An 18,399-nucleotide genomic window follows, 5' to 3' on the forward strand; every position below is an offset into this window, starting at 1 on the left:
GAATTTGATGTCTACGTGTCCCAGGTTGCCGATGACGACGTCCAGATAATGCGCTCCGTAGTTTTCGGTGTCTAGGTGTATTCATACTTTGAATTCGATGCCTACGTGTCCCAGGTTTCCGATGACGACGTCCAAATAATGCGTTCCGTAGTTTTCGGTGTCTAGGTGTATTAATACCTTGAATTCGATGTCTGCGTGTCCCAGGTTGCCGACGACGAGGTCCAGATAGTGCGCTCCGTAGTTTTCAGTGTCTAGGTGTATTAATACCTTAAATTCGATGTCTGCGTGTCCCAGGTTGCCGACGACAAAGTCCAGATATTGCGTTCCGTGTAGTTTTCAGTGTCTAGATGTATTAATACCTTGAATTCGATGTCTGCGTGTCCCAGGTTGCCGACGACGAGGTCCAGATAGTGCGCTCCGTAGTTTTTGGTGTCTAGGTGTATTCATACTTTAAATTCTATGCCTACGTGTCCCAGGTTTCCGATGACGACGTCCAAATAATGCGGTCCGTAGTTTTTGGTGTCTAGGTGTATTAATATTTTGAATTCGATGTCTACGTGTCCCAGGTTGCCGACGACGAGGTCCAGATAATGCCACATAGACACCGAAAACTACGGAGCGCACTATCTGAACCTCGTCGTCGGGAACTTGGGACACATAGACATCAAATTCAAGGTATCAATACACCTAGACACCGAAAACTACGAAGCGCATTATCTGGACGTTGTCGTCGGCAACCTGGGACACGTAGACATCGAATTCAAAATATTAATACACCTAGACACCGAAAACTACGAAACGCATTATCTAGACGTCGTCATCGGCAACCTGGGACACGTAGACATCGAATTCAAAGTATGAATACACCTGGACACCGAAAACTACGGAGCGCACTATCTGGACCTCGTCGTCGGCAACCTGGGACACGTAGACATCAAATTAAAGGTATTAATACACCTAGACACCGAAAACTACGGAGCGCATTATTTGGACGCCGTCATCGGCAACCTGGGACACGTGACATCGAATTCAAGGTATTAATACACCTAGACACCGAAAACTACGGAGCGCACTTTCTGGACCTCGTCGTCGACAACCTGGGACACGTAGACATCGAATTCAAAGTATTAATACATTTAGACACCGAAAACTACGGAGCGCATTATCTGGACGTCGTAATCGGCGACCTGGGACACGTAGACATCGAATTCAAGCTGTGAGAACTGTTGACGGTACTTACACAATGCTGCCAATATTGTGGGATAAAAATCACCAGATCCGGAATTAAAATTATGTCGCGACATCATAAAAATTGAGACATCATAAAAATTGAGACATCATAAAAATTGAGACATCATAAAAATTGAGACGTCATAAAAATTCAGACATCATAAAAATTTGGACATCATAAAAATTCAGACATCATAAAAATTGTATGAGTTAAAATTATGTCGAGACATCATAAAAATTGTATGAATTAAAATTATGTCGACATCATAAAAATTGTATGAATTAAAATGATGTCGACATCATAAAAATTGAATGAATTAAAATTATGTCGAGACATCATAAAAATTGAATGAATTAAAATTATGTCGAGATGTCATAAAAATTGAACCATCATAAAAATTGAATAAATTAAAATTATGTCGAGACATCATAAAAATTGTATGAATTAAAATTATGTCGACACATCATAAAAATTCGGAATTATTTTTACGTAGCGACATAATTTTAATTTATTCAATTTTTATGATGTCGACATAATTTTAATTCATACAATTTTTATGATGTCTCGACATAATTTTAATTCATACAATTTTTATTATGTCTTGACATAATTTTAATTCATTCAATTTTTATGATGTCGACATTATTTTAATTCATATAATTTTTATGATGTCTCGACATAATTTTAATTCATCTAATTTTTATGATGTCCAGACATAATTTTAATTCGTGAAATTAAAATTATGTTAGGACATAAAAATAATTCCGAATTTTTATTATGTCCCGACATAATTTTAATTTATGCAATTTTTATTATGTTTGACATAAATTTAATTCATTAGTAAAAATCGCTATTTTTCTCAAGACAATTATTTTTTGAAACTTTTATATTGTATAGATTATTATTTATGCTATTAAAAAGTAAAACGGTGTGCCATGCAATTTTTATTATGTATATCAAATTTTAATTTGATGAATTAAAATTATGTCGTGACATCATAAAAATTGGTTGAATTAAAATGATATCGACACGTAAAAATAATTCCGAATTTTTATGATGTCTTGACATAATTTTAATTCATTGTAATTTTTCTTAAGACTATTATTTTTTTATCTTTTATATTGAATGGAATATTTATTATGCTATTAAAAAGTAAAACGGCTTACCGTACAATTTTTATTATGTTCCGATATAATTTTAATTGGATGAATTACTATGATGTCGGAACATAATAAAAATTCGGAATTATTTTTATGTCCTAACATAATTTTAATTTCACGAATTAAAATTATGTCTGGACATCATAAAAATTAGATGAATTAAAATTATGTCGAGACATCATAAAAATTATATGAATTAAAATAATGTCGACATCATAAAAATTGAATGAATTAAAATTATGTCGAGACATAATAAAAATTGTATGAATTAAAATTATGTCGAGACATCATAAAAATTGTATGAATTAAAATTATGTCTCGACATCATAAAAATTGAATAAATTAAAATTATGTCGCTACGTAAAAATAATTCCGAATTTTTATGATGTGTCGACATAATTTTAATTCATACAATTTTTATGATGTCTCGACATAATTTTAATTCGTCCAATTTTTATTATGTTTGACATAATTTAAAATCATTAGTAAGAATCGCTATTTTTCTTAGGACAATTATTTTTGGAAACTTTTATATTGTGTAGAATATTATTGATGCCATTAAAAAGTAAAACGGCGTGCCATAACTGGCAACGATTGCATTACTTGCAATCATTTGAGATCACTTGAGATCATTTGCGGATTTAAATTTTTTGTTGCCTACTGGAAATCCTGAAGGTAGGAAAGATTATTTTTTTCAATTATTTTTGTCACATATACTTAGTCCCTCTGCTCTAAAAAAAACTAAATTTTTTATTTCTTAATCTTTATTAGGCTATAAGTATATTGGACGAACTCGTTTTTTGGAAGTTCATGGAATCCCTTGAATATGGATTCCAACATTATTAGCGATTATTGGCATACGATTGAAGAAGTGGAGAAAGGCGAAGCAAACACTTCAACACCGGAAAATTAGAAAACCGAATATACTGAAACTCATTGCACTATGGAGACTTCTGGTAGAGCGTGAAGAAAAAGAAAGCCGAAGAATATGGGTTCGCCCAATATTCACAAGTGACAATCTGGTCAAAGAAATGAAGCTACAAGACTAGGAAATGTTCTACAATTACTGTAGAATGTCTACAGAAATGTTTGATCAGTTGCTGAGTATAGTTGGACCTTTCCTTGAAAAACAGATTGTTGTTCGAGACCCATCAATACCGGCTCGCACACGGCTTCTGGTGTGTTTGCGTTACTTAGCCTCCGGTGACAGTATGGCCTCAATATCCTATGCATTTAGAATTGGAGTAAACACTGTTTCAAAATTGTTTCTGAAACGTGCGAGGTATTGTGGAATTCCCTACCAAAAAGTATTACTAGCTGGTTAGTAATAAATACTTATTTTGTGTATTAATAATACTAAAATTAAGTATTTATTAGTACTTGAATCACTGTGATCCAAGTATTGCATAGTATTTTATTACTGGTCAGGTAATTTATGAAAGTAGTATTTAATACAGGACGAGTATTGAATACTTAGTATTAAATTTCTGATGAGAAAGCATTTAATCTAGGTGAAAAATACTTGTGTAATAAATACTTGTGTTGAATTACTGATGAGTATTTCAATGTTAGTACTGAAGTACTGAACAAGGGATTCCATGTGTAATAAATCACTGGCCAATATTAATACTCAAGTACTGAACTGAATATTCCATGTGAAATATATCACTGACCAGTACTACAATTTGTATAGAACATTATAATGGGTGTGTAATTCCTGATAATATTAAGGAAAAAAAGATAAAAGTAAGGCACAAATACATTTTATATGAGGTCTGTACTAATTCGTCGTGATAAAAGTGTACAATTAAGTTTTGAAATAGTACTGAATATATCATTTTAATATCCAATTCAAAATTTTATTACTCTTTTAAACTGAATTTGTTTCTTAAGATGATTTTTGAAAATTATATATTTGTGCTGGTTATGACACATGTAAGGAGTTGGCTCACGATCCAGAGTCCCGAGTTCGATCCACATGTAGACTATATATAACACCCTTTACCCATCAAATCTAGAAGTAGTCTACCAACGTAAGGAGTTCGGCTCACGATCCCAGAGGTCCCGAGTTCGATCCCACCAAGGTAAGTGTGTTTTTTTAAATACGAGAAACTATTTTATCATTATAGACGTGCATCTTACGAAACAATTTAGTTCTAAACTAGTAATAAACTTTTGAAAAAAAAAATCAATTTTTTTTATGTCGGGTACATATCGGAAATCGAAATATCGGTAGGGTAATTTCAATACTAAGCAGCCAGTAGTTCTGTGTAGTATTAATCACTACCTATAATATTTATCACTACCCAGTATTTTCCCAGTATTTCCCAAATAAATATTGACAGTATTAAATCACTGAGATTTTACGTATTTAGTCAGTAAATACTTTCTTGTAAGGGTTGTCTCCACGAATTTTGTAATGCCACCAATGAACAAGAGGATTGGGTTGAAAATCGCGGAAGAATTTGAGAGAAAATGGAATTTTCCCTCATTGTATACGGTGCAATAGCTGGCAAACACGTTGTGATTCAGGTTAGTTCTTTTTTTCAGGAATTTATTTGTTATTTGTTTATACTGAGAATTGCTAGAAGATTAATTGTGATAAAACATTTCTGTTGCTTTTCAGGCACCACCGCCATAAGCCGGGTCGTCGGTATATTATAACTACAAAGGAGCTCATAGTATTAGTTTGGTAGCAGTTCTCGGATGCCAATTACTGCTTCACACTATAGTTCGACATTGGAGCCGAAGGTAGACAGAGTGCTGGACGGTATCTTTGCGAACTCAAACGTTTGGTCAACGTTTTGAAAATGAATAAATCTTGCCATCAACCGGATGTGAAATAGAACCTAGCGGACCCCTTTTACCATATGTATTAGTGGCATTCGCACTAATTCGCACTGAAGCAGTATATGATGCGACCGTACCCTCGAAGTTACCGATTAACTCGTCAGAAAAAAATACTTAATTATCGTCTGAGTCGAGCGAGAAGAGTGATCGAAAGTGCATTTGGAATTCTGGCGGCACGATGGCGAATCTATCGGCGGCCAATATCTCGTCCATTTCCACTGCAGTGAAAATTGTTCAAGCGACTACATGCTTACACAATTTTATATCAAGAATGAAACACAAGTTGCAGAACTTCCAAAGGCGGTTACACTCGAACTGGCCCAGGAGGACGCGAAACCTCGATTGGCGGTGCATTGCAAGAATTAACAATGCTGGCCAACGCTAACGCCCACACTCGACTTGCCTCCAGAATCCGGGCGATTTTGCGTCATACTTTGAACACCGGGCGGAGCAGTACCTTGGCAGTGGCAAAAGTTCTTAACAATGATTTTTAATAATACACTTTGACTCTTTCTACATGAAAATGATAAGACTAAAACGTTAGCAAGTCCTGAGATAATTGTTACAAGCAATATCTTGTATGTATAAATTTATTAATAAAAGAAGTTCAGTTCAATGCATATTTATTCAACGATTAACATTTTAAAATATACATTACATATTATTATACTTTATGCTTATACACTTATTATAATATACTGTATATATTCCCTTAACTAATATCACGCGTTTGTACTTTTACTTATAGTAATGTGACTACAAGCGAATATCAAATTTTAAGTTAGGTGACGTACAATCACAATCTTTGATTTACTTTAAGGAAAAACAATTTGTTTACAGATTAAATCACTAAAGCTTTACCGTGCTATGTATTTATAACACCCCGCAAAGATGTTTTCTCTAGAATAAAAAACTAAACATTACGCCAAAATATATAAAACTAAAAACATAACTAAAGTTTTGCACGATTACGTAATACTAAAATCTTATCGTATTGAATGCTTTATCAGTTTTTCACTCTCTTTGACGATAAAATTAAATTTCATGAGTATATTAACAAAAAAAAATTGTTTTAATCAACGTACGCGTAGGTACAAAAAGAATTATACGACTAAGGGCTATCTTACGGTTGTACATTGCACGGATTTTTTGGCACAAAATCTTTGATTAAAAAAAAAACACACATTTAAAGGTGTTGGTTCGATGATGATGTGGAATGAGCGACCTATCGAACATTTTCAAACATGCCTTTTGAACAGTTACGTTGATCTCGATCGTCGGAATTTTGATTAAAGCAACGATCTTTCATTTCACCTAGCAATGTCAAAAACTGTATTTCTAGTTTGGCTCTGTTTCGATATGGCAGTTTTCGCATCCCTTCTCCCAAGCGGATAAGAAATCCGTCCAGCGGATCAATCGGTTGTGTTGCTGGCTCATTTCCGCTTCTTATGGCTTCTATCAAAGCTTCTTGCAAGGCAGCATCATTTTTTTTCCTAAAACACGAACGCAAATACATCAACGTACATTTTGACACTAAAAACGTTTCTTTGGCTATGGTCAACGTAACGCTACAAATGCTTTGGAGCGTTTTTCTTCTCCTTCTTTCTTCATTGAAAGAAAAGAGAAGAGGAATGCTTCGAAGCATTTGTAGCGTCACGTTGAGCGTAGCCTTTATGACACACATTAAGTATATGTAAAGAACTTAGGTAAAAAAAACTCATACTTTTTGCAACAGGCGGCTCATAAACGTCGATGGAGTCGACGATTTGTACTGATTCTACAAAGATATTAAAATGTTATTCGCGCGGTAATTAAAAAAACTGAGAGATTGTAATATAAATGAACAAACGTTTCGATCCTGTGGTTCGTGGTCGTGTAGGCACTCTGTTTGTAGTTGATGTCAATGGAAAGTCTTTCGTTGGTGTCGGGGTTTGTGAAAGCACGTCGATGGAATCGAGCGAACGTGGAGAAGTATATTTGTAGAAGTCGGCGTTCGTGAAGGAACATAGGGGGATGCATGTGTTTGTGGAGACTTGTTGATAGCTGAAGTTGAAATTTTGAAGTGTCGAAGTTGAAATATTGAAGTTTCTGGAAGTGTCGAAGACCCAGCTATGGCATCACTCTCGTGTTGCTCGTTTTGTGTGTCAAGTGAAGTTACTACTTCACTTTCATTGGCATCTGTCAAAGAACTCACTGTCCTAAAATACATATATTAATAAATGGGTTACACCTGTGACAAACTTTCTTTTATTTCTGACTAAATAAGAATGATAGTTATGTAAATATTAAAAAGTAAGAACTTACGGCCGTGTCTGCAATGAATCGTCAAGGAATCTCATAAGCTCGTAATATTGAAACCTTAACTTACAATTGGTATTAGCAACAGTAGCTGCCGATCCGCTGGGTATGTACGCTCGAACCTTGTTGCGGGCTTTTATGTAATTATCTCGTAAATATTTCCATCGAGCCTTAGCTTCTTTTGGACTGAGGGATCCTTTATAAATAATTTGATTTTAAAGCTCATTCTACTCATTTACATTTTAAAGCATTATATGCAATAAAATAAAAGAAAAGGGTTTCTACATGTGTAAAATATATACCTCGTAGTATATTTGAAACTTCCATCCATAATGCATTTTTACGCAATGTATAGTTCTCTCTGAAGCAGGTACATGACGGAAGTCGTAAAGCCCACGCTTGCTTCTAACTGCTTCAATCAACAGCTCGTTTAAATTTTCTTTGCCAACGACCGTTGGATTGTTTTCGACTGTTAAATAATTATACTAATTAATTCATTTAATAGAGCAAAATATACATAAAGAGTTATATACAGCAATCATACCTATTGTTACGACATAGTTTTCGTCAATGTTGATGCGGTCTACATCTTCGATGTAATTTTTGAAGCATTCGTGATCGGTGAAGTTTGTGGTAAACCTAAACAACCACCCGCAGTATCCACATTTGTGCTACATTAAAAAAAAAGAAAATATATAAGTCAAGATGTATATGCCGCAGCAGATTGCTAAAACTAGCCCAAACATGCAAATGACAGAATAATACTATAATAATTATCAAGCATAACCTGGAAATTATTTTGTCATATTGGCAGGGGATGACGCGTGGCTCAGTGCCTACGCGAATGATTAGTAACACCAAGGTCCGTGGTTCGAATCCGACCCGGCCTTCGTCCCATATATGCTTCGTTGAGAAGTTTTTTCCGATTAAGATTCTTATGGATTAATGATCTGCACGATTGGGAATCGGAAAGGATTCACAATCTGCAAGGTTTAAGATTCGTAAAAAGGATCAAAAAGATTATGAACGTGTGTATCACGGTGGTAGTGTGAATGAATGAATGACTAGGTCTACATTGCTTGTGCTAATTACCTTAGGGTACAAGGCACCTTATTTCCTCATCCGAGGAATGTAACTGATAAAACCCCCTTGTCATATTGGCAAGCGATTACCGAATACTTCTTAGCATTGAATGGATTATTTTTAGAAACTTTATATAGAATTTGTTAGAAGAATTTGTTGACTTAGCCGAATTTCATCCATTTCTTTATATTCGTCCAATCCGTCTGGTCACAAATGTTACTCTCGGCGATTGTCCACAAACACACACACACGTCACTTCATCAGTTACGCGAGAAATTGAATTTGGCATATCGGCAATAGCGTAAAACGCGTAAAATAACTAGGCAGATTTGCGTATGATAGCTGAGATGATTTGATTGGCTGACGCCGTTTGGCGTAAGTTACGCGTACGCAGGATTGCGTTTCAAAATTCACTCTGGGTAACTAAAATCTATAGTTTACGTCACGTACACTATAGCATTTTAGTTAACTAAAGTGAATTTTGGAACGCAGCCCTGGCGTACGCATCTTACGTCGCATGGGAAGGCACCTTTACGCGATTTTATGTGTGAATAAAGGTGCTTTTTTATGCTGACGCTCGACGCTCATTTTCAGCGGCAAGAAGGTCGCATGACCACAATTGACGCCGGCGTCAATTGAAATTCATGAAAAGGAAAACAGCGTCAAAATTTTCTTTGCGAAGATGACCGTTAAAAGAAAGGAAATGGAATAATTGGTTTTCTTAGCACTGAAATGATATTTTTTGAGCACTTCGAACAGTTTTTGCATTAAAATATAAAAATATTTTAATGCAAAGTGGATTAAACCTACTGGGGACACTACTTAAAAAAAAAAATGCGCCATGTTTTCTACCGCAAGGTGGTGTGGAAATGATATAGCGTTCTATCATTTTCTTGCCACAGAAAAAAAAATTATTTTTTGGCTCGCGATCTTATAGGTATCGCGATTGCTATTCATGCACAATTTACACGCAAAAAATATCATTCCAGTGCTAAGAAAACCAATTACTCCATTTCCCTTCTTTTAACGGTCATCTTCGCGAAGAATATTTCATTTTTATAATAATCTTAAAATACACTCATCACTCTTTTTACTTAAAACAAATAATATTCTATATTCTAATTGTTTAACTATTCAATTAAAAATATAAAATTAAAACAAAAATTTGATTTATTTATTATTACTTTGACTTTTCTTTGATAAAATAGTATAATGTTTTTTGAAGGAGTATAAATTCTTTTTTCCAGTACATAATAAAGACTTTTTTTAAAATTTGTGATGAATACATTTTAAGATTATTATCAAGAAAATATTCTTTCTTAAAGAACCCCGTTACTTACCAAAAGAAAAAAAGTAATTCCAGAATTACGATTGTGTGTACATAATAGAAATTCAAGGATTAAAATTGCGTACATAAGTAAAATTCGGGAATTACAATTATGTACATAATTTTAATTTCCGAAAATTTTTTATGTTATAACGTAAAATAAATTTAGAATTAATATTTTGTCTAGACATATATAATTGTAATTCTGCATTTTCAATTATAGCTTAATAATAATTCGATAAATTATAAGTATGTCTAGACATAATAATAATTTCTTTTCTTTAAGTATCGATTTAATTTGATAGAATTTTTATGATAATAATAAATAGTAAAATGGCGTGCCGTATACGCACACGTAAAAAAATATCATTCTAGTGCTAAGAAAACCAATTACTCAGTTTTCTCTTCTTTTAAGTAACGATGATCTTTACAAAAAATGTTTTCTTGATAATATTACTTAAAATAAATAATATTCTACATTCTAATTATTATTCAGTTCTTCGGTTAAGAATACAAAATTAAAACAAAAATTCAATTTGCTAATTATTTTGATAGGAGAAGTCAAGGCTATGAGGGTCAGACGCAGATCACAGTGCGTAATATCAGAAATAACTGATTTATTCGTCGTTTTGATACATTACATCGATCCGTACGTTTCGGCTCAGCTTTAAGCCATCTTCAGCAGTATAGTTACAGAAGTTAAGTTACACGTTCTCCGTACCGTATGGTGAGTTTACTGATTCAAAGTATCAGAAACATAGACCAATTGATCCATATCTGTAAATTTGTTCAATTAATGATGAGATATTAAAAAGATCCCTTTAGAACTCACCATTCGGTCTGAAAAATAACATGGAATACAGAGCCATGCGTACATAATGAATATCTACTCTCTGCGAGAAGACTTGACGATCTTGTCGACACGACACATGCACAGCAATGATATGAAAGGTATTGCAAAAAGAGTACGGAGAACGTGTAACTTAATTTCTGTAACTACCGCTGAAGATGGCTCAAAACTGAGCCGAAACGTACGGATCGATGTAATGTATCAAAACGACGATTAAATCACTTATTTCTGATATTACGCACTGTGATCTGCGTCTGACCTTCATAGCCTTCTCTTATTTTAATCTCGAGGGTCCTCATATTATTTTATTTATTATTTTGACTTTTCTTTTTGATAAAATTTTATTATGTTTTTTGAAGAAATATAAATTCTTTTTTCGAGTACATAATAAAGATTCTTTCTAAAATTTGTACATTTTAAGACTATTATCATGAAAATATTCTTGCTTAAAGACAACCGTTACTTACTAAAAAAAAAAAAAGGTAAATTGAGTAATCGCTTTTTTAAGCAGTAGAATTGATATTTTCTTGTGTATGCATGTGCACACATATGTACATACGTACGCACAAAAAAATTTTCTATGTTGTTAGAAAATTTTATTTCTATTTAAAAAAGGCGAGAAACTATATCATCGCTTAGGACAGATCCCGGCGTTTACGCTCCGCTCGTGCGTAATCATCGCCGCTTGTAGTAAACAACTGCCCGCGCGCCGACCGCGGGGCGGCCGCATCTCGCCGCGCTCTTGGATTTGGCGGAGGGCGGGCTAATACGTCGATTTTTAATCATTAATAACTCGTCAACTATTGCAAAAATTGCAAAATGGTACATGATTTTTCGACTCAGTTTGGCTCGCTCTATCTAAATATGAAAAAAGTACCAACAATTCTGGGGCACCCTGTATATATTATATGATATAAGTCAGGAATAAATGTAAAAAATATAAGTATATAACATATATAATATATAGAATAATTTTCTCGCATAAAAGTATACACACAAAGAAAAATTATGTAAACATTTTAAATTAATATAACATTTTTTAGATTAAATGTATACATTTATATATTTTTATAAAATATGTCACATTTTACAATATATTATTTATTAAATATATTATACATTTTGTGTGTGTGTGTGTGTGTGTGTGTGTGTGTGTGTGTGTGTGTGTGTGTGTGTGTGTGTGTGTGTGTGTGTGTGTGTAGTAATAAACTCAATTTTTTAATGATACAATAGTATGTGGTCAATATATATTGATAAAATTTTTACATTTTATTTTATAACATATATGTAGATAAATTTTTACAAATAATAAATATATATTATTGAAAACTTTACTGATAATGCTAAGCTATTGCGCAAAAGAAATTGCATTAATAATATTAAAAACTTATTAATATTAAAAACTAAATATATGTATAATTCGCGCATTGTAATACTAATAAAATACATAAATTTCTTCAGCTTTTTGAGTTATGTGTTAATTTAAATTTAATTTTTTTAATATTTTTATAATAAATGCAAAAATAGCTTACATATTATTGTTTTCATTTTCCATTGATACTACATCTGTTGATACTGTAGAAGCTGTAGTACACTGCTGTAAAATAATATATTTTTAATTATTTTATATTACTATCAAAAATATTTTTAAGTATCAAAACTAGATTTTTCCAAATAAAGAGTAATTAAAACTAATATAAATGAAAACTTACTTATTATTGGTAAACTCTAAACATCTTGTTGGTACAGCATCTGGATGAAGGCGAGCTCGACTTTTGACGATCTTATACTGATTTTCTTCAAAATGTACATGACAAAATCGACAATTGCGGTGAGCATACTCGGGGCCTTTTGGTATTAAATCCAATCTTCTGCATGCTTGAACCCATGCCAACCACCTGTGTATGTCAGAATAATTAATTAAACTACGCAAATAATGAAATAATGATGTAAACAATTATTAAAATAGTATTGTACCTATCATGTTCTTTTGGAAAAAGGAAGAAGTGTCGTTTTTCCACATTTATGGTGCTCATACTTCCTGTCACTGCACACCAATGACTTTCTTTTTTAACGCCTTTAATAGTTTTTTCCATTTTCTAATTCCTTCTCGTAGCAAAAAATCTGAAACAAAGCTAAGATCAAAGTGCTTTCAAAGAAAAGGAAACCTGTATAAAATTTATACAGGTTAACTTTCCTTTCTATACTTCCAATACACAAATCACTTCACAATCACTTCACAAATCTCTTCACAATCACACACTTTACAATCACACAATTTACACAATTTTTTTCCGACTTTTATCGGGAGGGTCCCAATTGCCTACAAATCGATTGCCTACAGTGTCGTTTGCCAACATTTCATTTGCCAACAATTCGTTTGCGCACAAAAATTATTGCCTACAAGTCGATTGCCTACAAGCACTATTGCGCACAATTAAAAAATTAAGAGACGAATAGACGTTTGCACACAAGATACTATTGCACACAAGCCGCATTGCACACATAATATTATTGCCTACAGATCGATTGCCTACAAGCACTATTGCGCACAATTAAAAAATTAAGAGAAGAATGGACGTTTGCACACAAGATACTATTGCTTACATGCCGCATTGCACACATAATATTATTGCCTACAGATCGATTGCCTACAAGCACTATTGCGCACAATTAAAAAATTAAGAGAAGAATGGACGTTTGCACACAAGATACTATTGCACCCAAGCCGCATTGCACACATAATATTATTGCCTACACATCGATTGCCTACAAGCTCTATTGCGCACAATTAAAAAATTAAGAGAAGAATGGACGTTTGCACACAAGATACTATTGCACACAAGCAACATTGCACACATAATATTATTGCCCACAGATCGATTGCCTACAAGCTCTATTGCGCACAAATAAAAAATTAGGAGACGAATGCACACACGACACTATTGCGCACAAGCAACATTGCACACATGAGGTCCGGTTTCTATTGTTGAACGGGCTACACTAGTTCAGGGACCGTATTCTCGAACCTGCCTTAATTATTATTTCGTATGCGACTTTCTATTTGAAAAGCATTGAATTTCGCATGCGCGTTTCATGAAAACGATTCGAGAATAGGGCCCCAGAGGGCTGTACTTCTGAATGAACCGCCCTTCCGATTGAGACAGAGTTTTGCAGGTGATTTTGTCACGATATCTAGAGATTATTTATCGATGTCCTATCTTCGGGTTTTTAAAATAGTTTTTTAGATTTTAGCCTGACAATCGTAAACAAAGCGTGCGGCGCTCTACCTCAGATACGAGATATTTGTGCAAGCAATCCAGCCGGAAAACATGCTCCGTGTACCGGTGGCTTTATAGCATTTTCGACTGGGTCGGGTTTCAAGCCAAATCGAGTTGAGTTATGACTATGACGTCACAAGCTCTACTTATTCTAGGTTCTAGGCCGCGGTCCACTTGACGCTACAAATGCTTTGAAGCATTCCTTTTCTCTTTTTTTTTTCAATGAAGAAAGAAGGAGAAGAAGAACGCTTCGAAGCGTTTGTAGCGTCAAATGGACCGAGCCCTAATTAGACGATTCCAGCATGTGACGTAATAACCTAACTCTGGTTATTTTATCTGGTACTTACGACGAGCGTTAAGCAGGGCACACTTACTTTTCGTAGAACGTAACAATAAGTTTTCGACCAATCGCGTTGCTCGATTCGGCCGTCTGTAACCGTAGAAGTAAGAATTGAGCAACGCGATTGATCGAAACCTTACTGTTACGTTTTACGAAAAGGGTGTGTGCCCTGCTTTAAGCGTCGTCTACAATGGCAGCAGGAGTATGCAGTAAGACGTAAGCAGTAAGCTATTGACCAATCACAGTCGATTATTCTTGAATTGTAAAAATTCCATTATCAATAACTTACTGCTTACGTCTTATTGTACACTCCTGCTGTCATTGTAGACAACGCTTTAGAGCCACCGCACAAGACTCGTATGGTCACGTAGCATAACGTAACGTGAGTCGACGCACATAACGCTATAACGGCCGTAACCAATACGTTTCTTGTGCGTTGCCTCACGTTAAGTTACGCTACGTGACCATACGAGAGTCTTGTGCGGTGGCTCTTTACAATCGCCTACGGTAAACATTACGATACATGTAGTTCGGGCTTAAGGCCCCAGACGCACACACTTTTTCGTAACAGTAACAGTAACGCGATTGGTCGAAATCCTACTGTTACGTTCTACGGAAAGTGTGTGTGGCTAGCTTAAGGCCCGTTCGGGGAGCGCGCGCGTTAAGACCCTTGCACAATGGGCGCGTTCAGCAGAACAAACCGCTCAATAGCAATCGAACGTGATTGGCTCTTACTTTTAGACCCAACAAATCAGCGTAGCGTGTTGAAAAGACGACACTCAACAGTTGCGTCTGCTGAACGCAGCCGTTGTCAGGCAACAGGCAACAGGCAATAGGAACAGGAAATAACCAAAAATGTGTTAATTATAACCTAAAAAATTTGAATGCTATAAGTAGTTGGCAGCAGGCAATATAGACACAGAAATTTCAACGTGATGGAAACTCTGTGTCTATTGCCCGTGTGTCACTGTTTATTCTACATGATTTCTGATTTCTATTCCCTGTTTCTATTGCCTGTTGCCTGACACTGTGCAAGGACCTTTATCGGCGCTATTGTAATATTGCGTCAAGGGCACATAGGCCGGTATTCATAGTCGGTTCTTATTTTAAGACCGTCTTAAGTAATGTCTTAAGATGCTAATACGCTTTGTGATTGGTTAATGACATCTTAAGATTGTATATACTTAAGGGGCTCCTATAGTGGCAGTGCACTTTATGCATTAAGTGCACACTTTAACTCATATTTTATTTATTATAAATTTTTAACAGCAAAAATGCAAAATCGGGTTGTTTAGGGCACTACAGATGAGCTTACTAATTAAAAATATCCTAAATGGAATAAGATTCATTCGATATTTTGGCTAAATTCTTCTAAGGCCCGGTTTCACCAACGTGATTTAATCTAATCGTTCGATTAAACTCACTCTTCGTCTCTCTTCTTTGAGTCGCTCGTAAGTCGAAAAAATACTTCTGCAATATGTTAGTTCTAACAACCTTGTGTTTATATTGTATTGTACTTATATTTAACCTTGTAGTTCTGCTGTGAATAAATTTTGATAATTTCAGATATTACTACAGTAAATTTAATTGCAACAATTTTTTTTACCTAAGCCCCGGTCTGTGATTAGTTTTTATGTATCCTGTCTTTATTTATTCTCTTAAACGATCATAGCTTATAAAAAAATGACAGTGGACAAGATAAAGTTTGCGCTATTCGTATAAGAGCTCTAATTCTCTCTTTATCGTACACACGGGGATAACAAGTTGTGTGTGCCTAGCTAACTGAAATTTGCAGTTCTGATTTCCAGAGGGCTGCGTTTCAAAATTCACTTTAGTTAATTAAAATGCTACAGTATATACGTGACGTAATTATAGATTTTATAGTTTACTCAGAGTGAATTTTGAAACGCAGCCCCGATAGGATACGTTACATGCTGCAGAAATCTTGGAATGCAGCTAACTTCAGATGGCTAAGGCTCGTATTCATAGTTGGATCTTATTTCAAGACTGTCTAATGATGTCTTAAGATGCTAATACGGGTCTGTGATTGGTTCATAATATCTTAAGATCATACTTAGACGGTCTTAAATATAAGTGACGCGGTAACCAATCAACGAGTCGCTTTTCCGTAAAAACAACAAGTTTATTGTCTACCGCGTCGCTTCTTGCCACACGGCAAGCGTTTCCGCATCCCGTGTGCATACAGGAGCCATTATAAAGCCCGTATCAGACTAGTGAGATTGGATTGAAATTTAATCAATCATAACAGAGAAAATTGATCTCAAGTTTAGTAAACTTTTCTCTGATTGGTCAAAATTTCAATCCAATTTCAATCCCAATCCGTAGTCTGATACGGGCTTAAGGGCCACTTCGACCAAGCTCTGATTAACTTAGGGCCATGCAGTTTCACCAACATCGAAGGTTACAGTTAATCGGAGATGGTGAAACCGGCCCTTAATCGTTGATTAGTCAATTGGAAATGACAAATCGCATTTACTTATTAAGCAAATTGGCAAATGTGATTGGTCATTTCCAATGGACTAATCAACGATTAAATTAATCAGAGCTTGGTCGAAGTGGTCCTAAAGGCCAATTTCACGGGACAGGTAGAAAGAGACACAGAGTGAGTTTAATCGGAGGATCACATTAAGGCCCGGTCTACAATGGATGTCGTAAGTCGGAGTCGTAAGAAATTGACTAATCACAATCTATTATTCTCCTTGCGGTCGAAGAATAATGAACTGTGATTGGTCAATTTCTTACGACTCCGACTTCCGACATCCATTGTAGACCGGGCCTAATCGGACTGTGAAATCGGCTCTAAGTATTATTGTGTACATTATGCCTGCATTACACTAGCGATTGACATTTGCGTCTACGTGTCTCTTAACCAATCAGAAAATAGCTGCTGGCGATTGCAATTCGTGATTTCCGTTCTGATTGGTCAAGAGACGCAAACGTAGACGCAATCGCCAATCGCTAGTGTGGTACAAGCATTAAACGTAAAGTATAGAATGAAGGCCCGGGCACATAGAAAAACATAAGCATTAAGACGTATGCAGTAAGGAAATCAACGGTATGGATTGGCTACTGCTTACGTTTTGTCTTAAGTTCTTGACTGTGACTGGCTGGTTTGTTTACTGCTATCGTCTTACTGCTTAAATTTTTCTATGTGCCCGGGCCTTTATATAAGGATTCTACGGTAACCAATCACCATCTGCCTTTCCGTACTATTATTGGTAAGTCCCAGTCTACAATGGGTGTTTTAAGCCATAAGTCTTAAGAAATTGACCAATCACAGTCAATTATTCTCTTTAAATTCAACTGTAATTGAACAATTTCTTAAGGCTTAGGGCTTAAAACACCTATTTTAAACCGGGACTTACTGCTTTACGTCTTACTGCTTAAGTTTCCCTATGTGCCCTTGATACCGCAATATACAATAGCGCCGATAAAGGTCCTTGCACAGTATCAGGCAACAGGCAATAGAAACAGGGAATAAAAATCAGAAATCATGTATAAATGCAGAATAAACAGTGACACACGGGCAATAAACACAGAGTTTCCATCACGTTGAAATTTCTGTGCCTATATTGCCTGTTGCCAACCACTCATAGCATTCAAATTTTTTAGGTTATAATTAACAAATTTTTGGTTATTTCCTGTTCCTATTGCCTGTTGCCTGACAATGGCTGCGTTCAGCAGACACAACTGTTGAGTGTCGTCTTCTCAACACGCTACGTTGATTTGTTGGGTCTAAAAGTAAGAGTCAATCATGTTCGATTGCTACTGAGTGGTTTGTTCTACTGAACGCGCCCATTGTGCAAGGGTCTTAACGCGCGCGCTCCCCGAACGGGCCTTAAGCCCGAACTACATCTATCGTAATGTTCACCGTAAGCGATTGTAACAACGAGCGTTAAGCAGGGCACACTCACTTTTTGTAGAACGTAACAGTAAGGTTTCGACCAATCGCGTTGCT

The 18,399-nt window shown here is 35.3% G+C and overlaps 2 protein-coding genes and 1 pseudogene across 2 annotated transcripts; 1 reads left to right on the forward strand and 2 right to left on the reverse strand.

Moving 5' to 3' along the window:
- The first annotated feature begins 3,215 nt into the window (after window positions 1-3,215).
- LOC143903203 (uncharacterized) lies at window positions 3,216-5,512 on the forward strand (annotated as a pseudogene).
- Window positions 5,513-6,964: 1,452 nt separating this feature from the next.
- Window positions 6,965-8,335, reverse strand: LOC143903154 (uncharacterized; the record flags this gene model as incomplete). The annotated part of the gene is made up of 6 exons (XM_077416599.1): window positions 6,965-7,018; window positions 7,091-7,439; window positions 7,546-7,735; window positions 7,842-8,008; window positions 8,084-8,210; window positions 8,327-8,335. Coding segments are annotated over 4 exons (363 nt in total), but the record flags the coding sequence as incomplete, so codon positions are not given.
- A 3,548-nt stretch (window positions 8,336-11,883) lies between these two features.
- Window positions 11,884-13,811, reverse strand: LOC143903153 (52 kDa repressor of the inhibitor of the protein kinase-like). Its single transcript, XM_077416598.1, has 3 exons — window positions 12,777-13,811; window positions 12,512-12,697; window positions 11,884-12,396 (listed from the first exon to the last, which is right to left on the reverse strand). The coding sequence occupies exons 1-3, from the start codon at window positions 12,893-12,895 to the stop codon at window positions 12,360-12,362; spliced, it is 342 nt and encodes a 113-aa protein (XP_077272724.1). The 5' UTR covers window positions 12,896-13,811; the 3' UTR covers window positions 11,884-12,359.
- Window positions 13,812-18,399: the final 4,588 nt, after the last annotated feature.

Source organism: Temnothorax americanus, unplaced genomic scaffold, assembly GCF_048541705.1.
Source record: "Temnothorax americanus isolate GAGA-0224 unplaced genomic scaffold, ASM4854170v1 Scaffold44, whole genome shotgun sequence".
NCBI classification, from domain to species: Eukaryota; Metazoa; Arthropoda; class Insecta; order Hymenoptera; family Formicidae; genus Temnothorax; species Temnothorax americanus.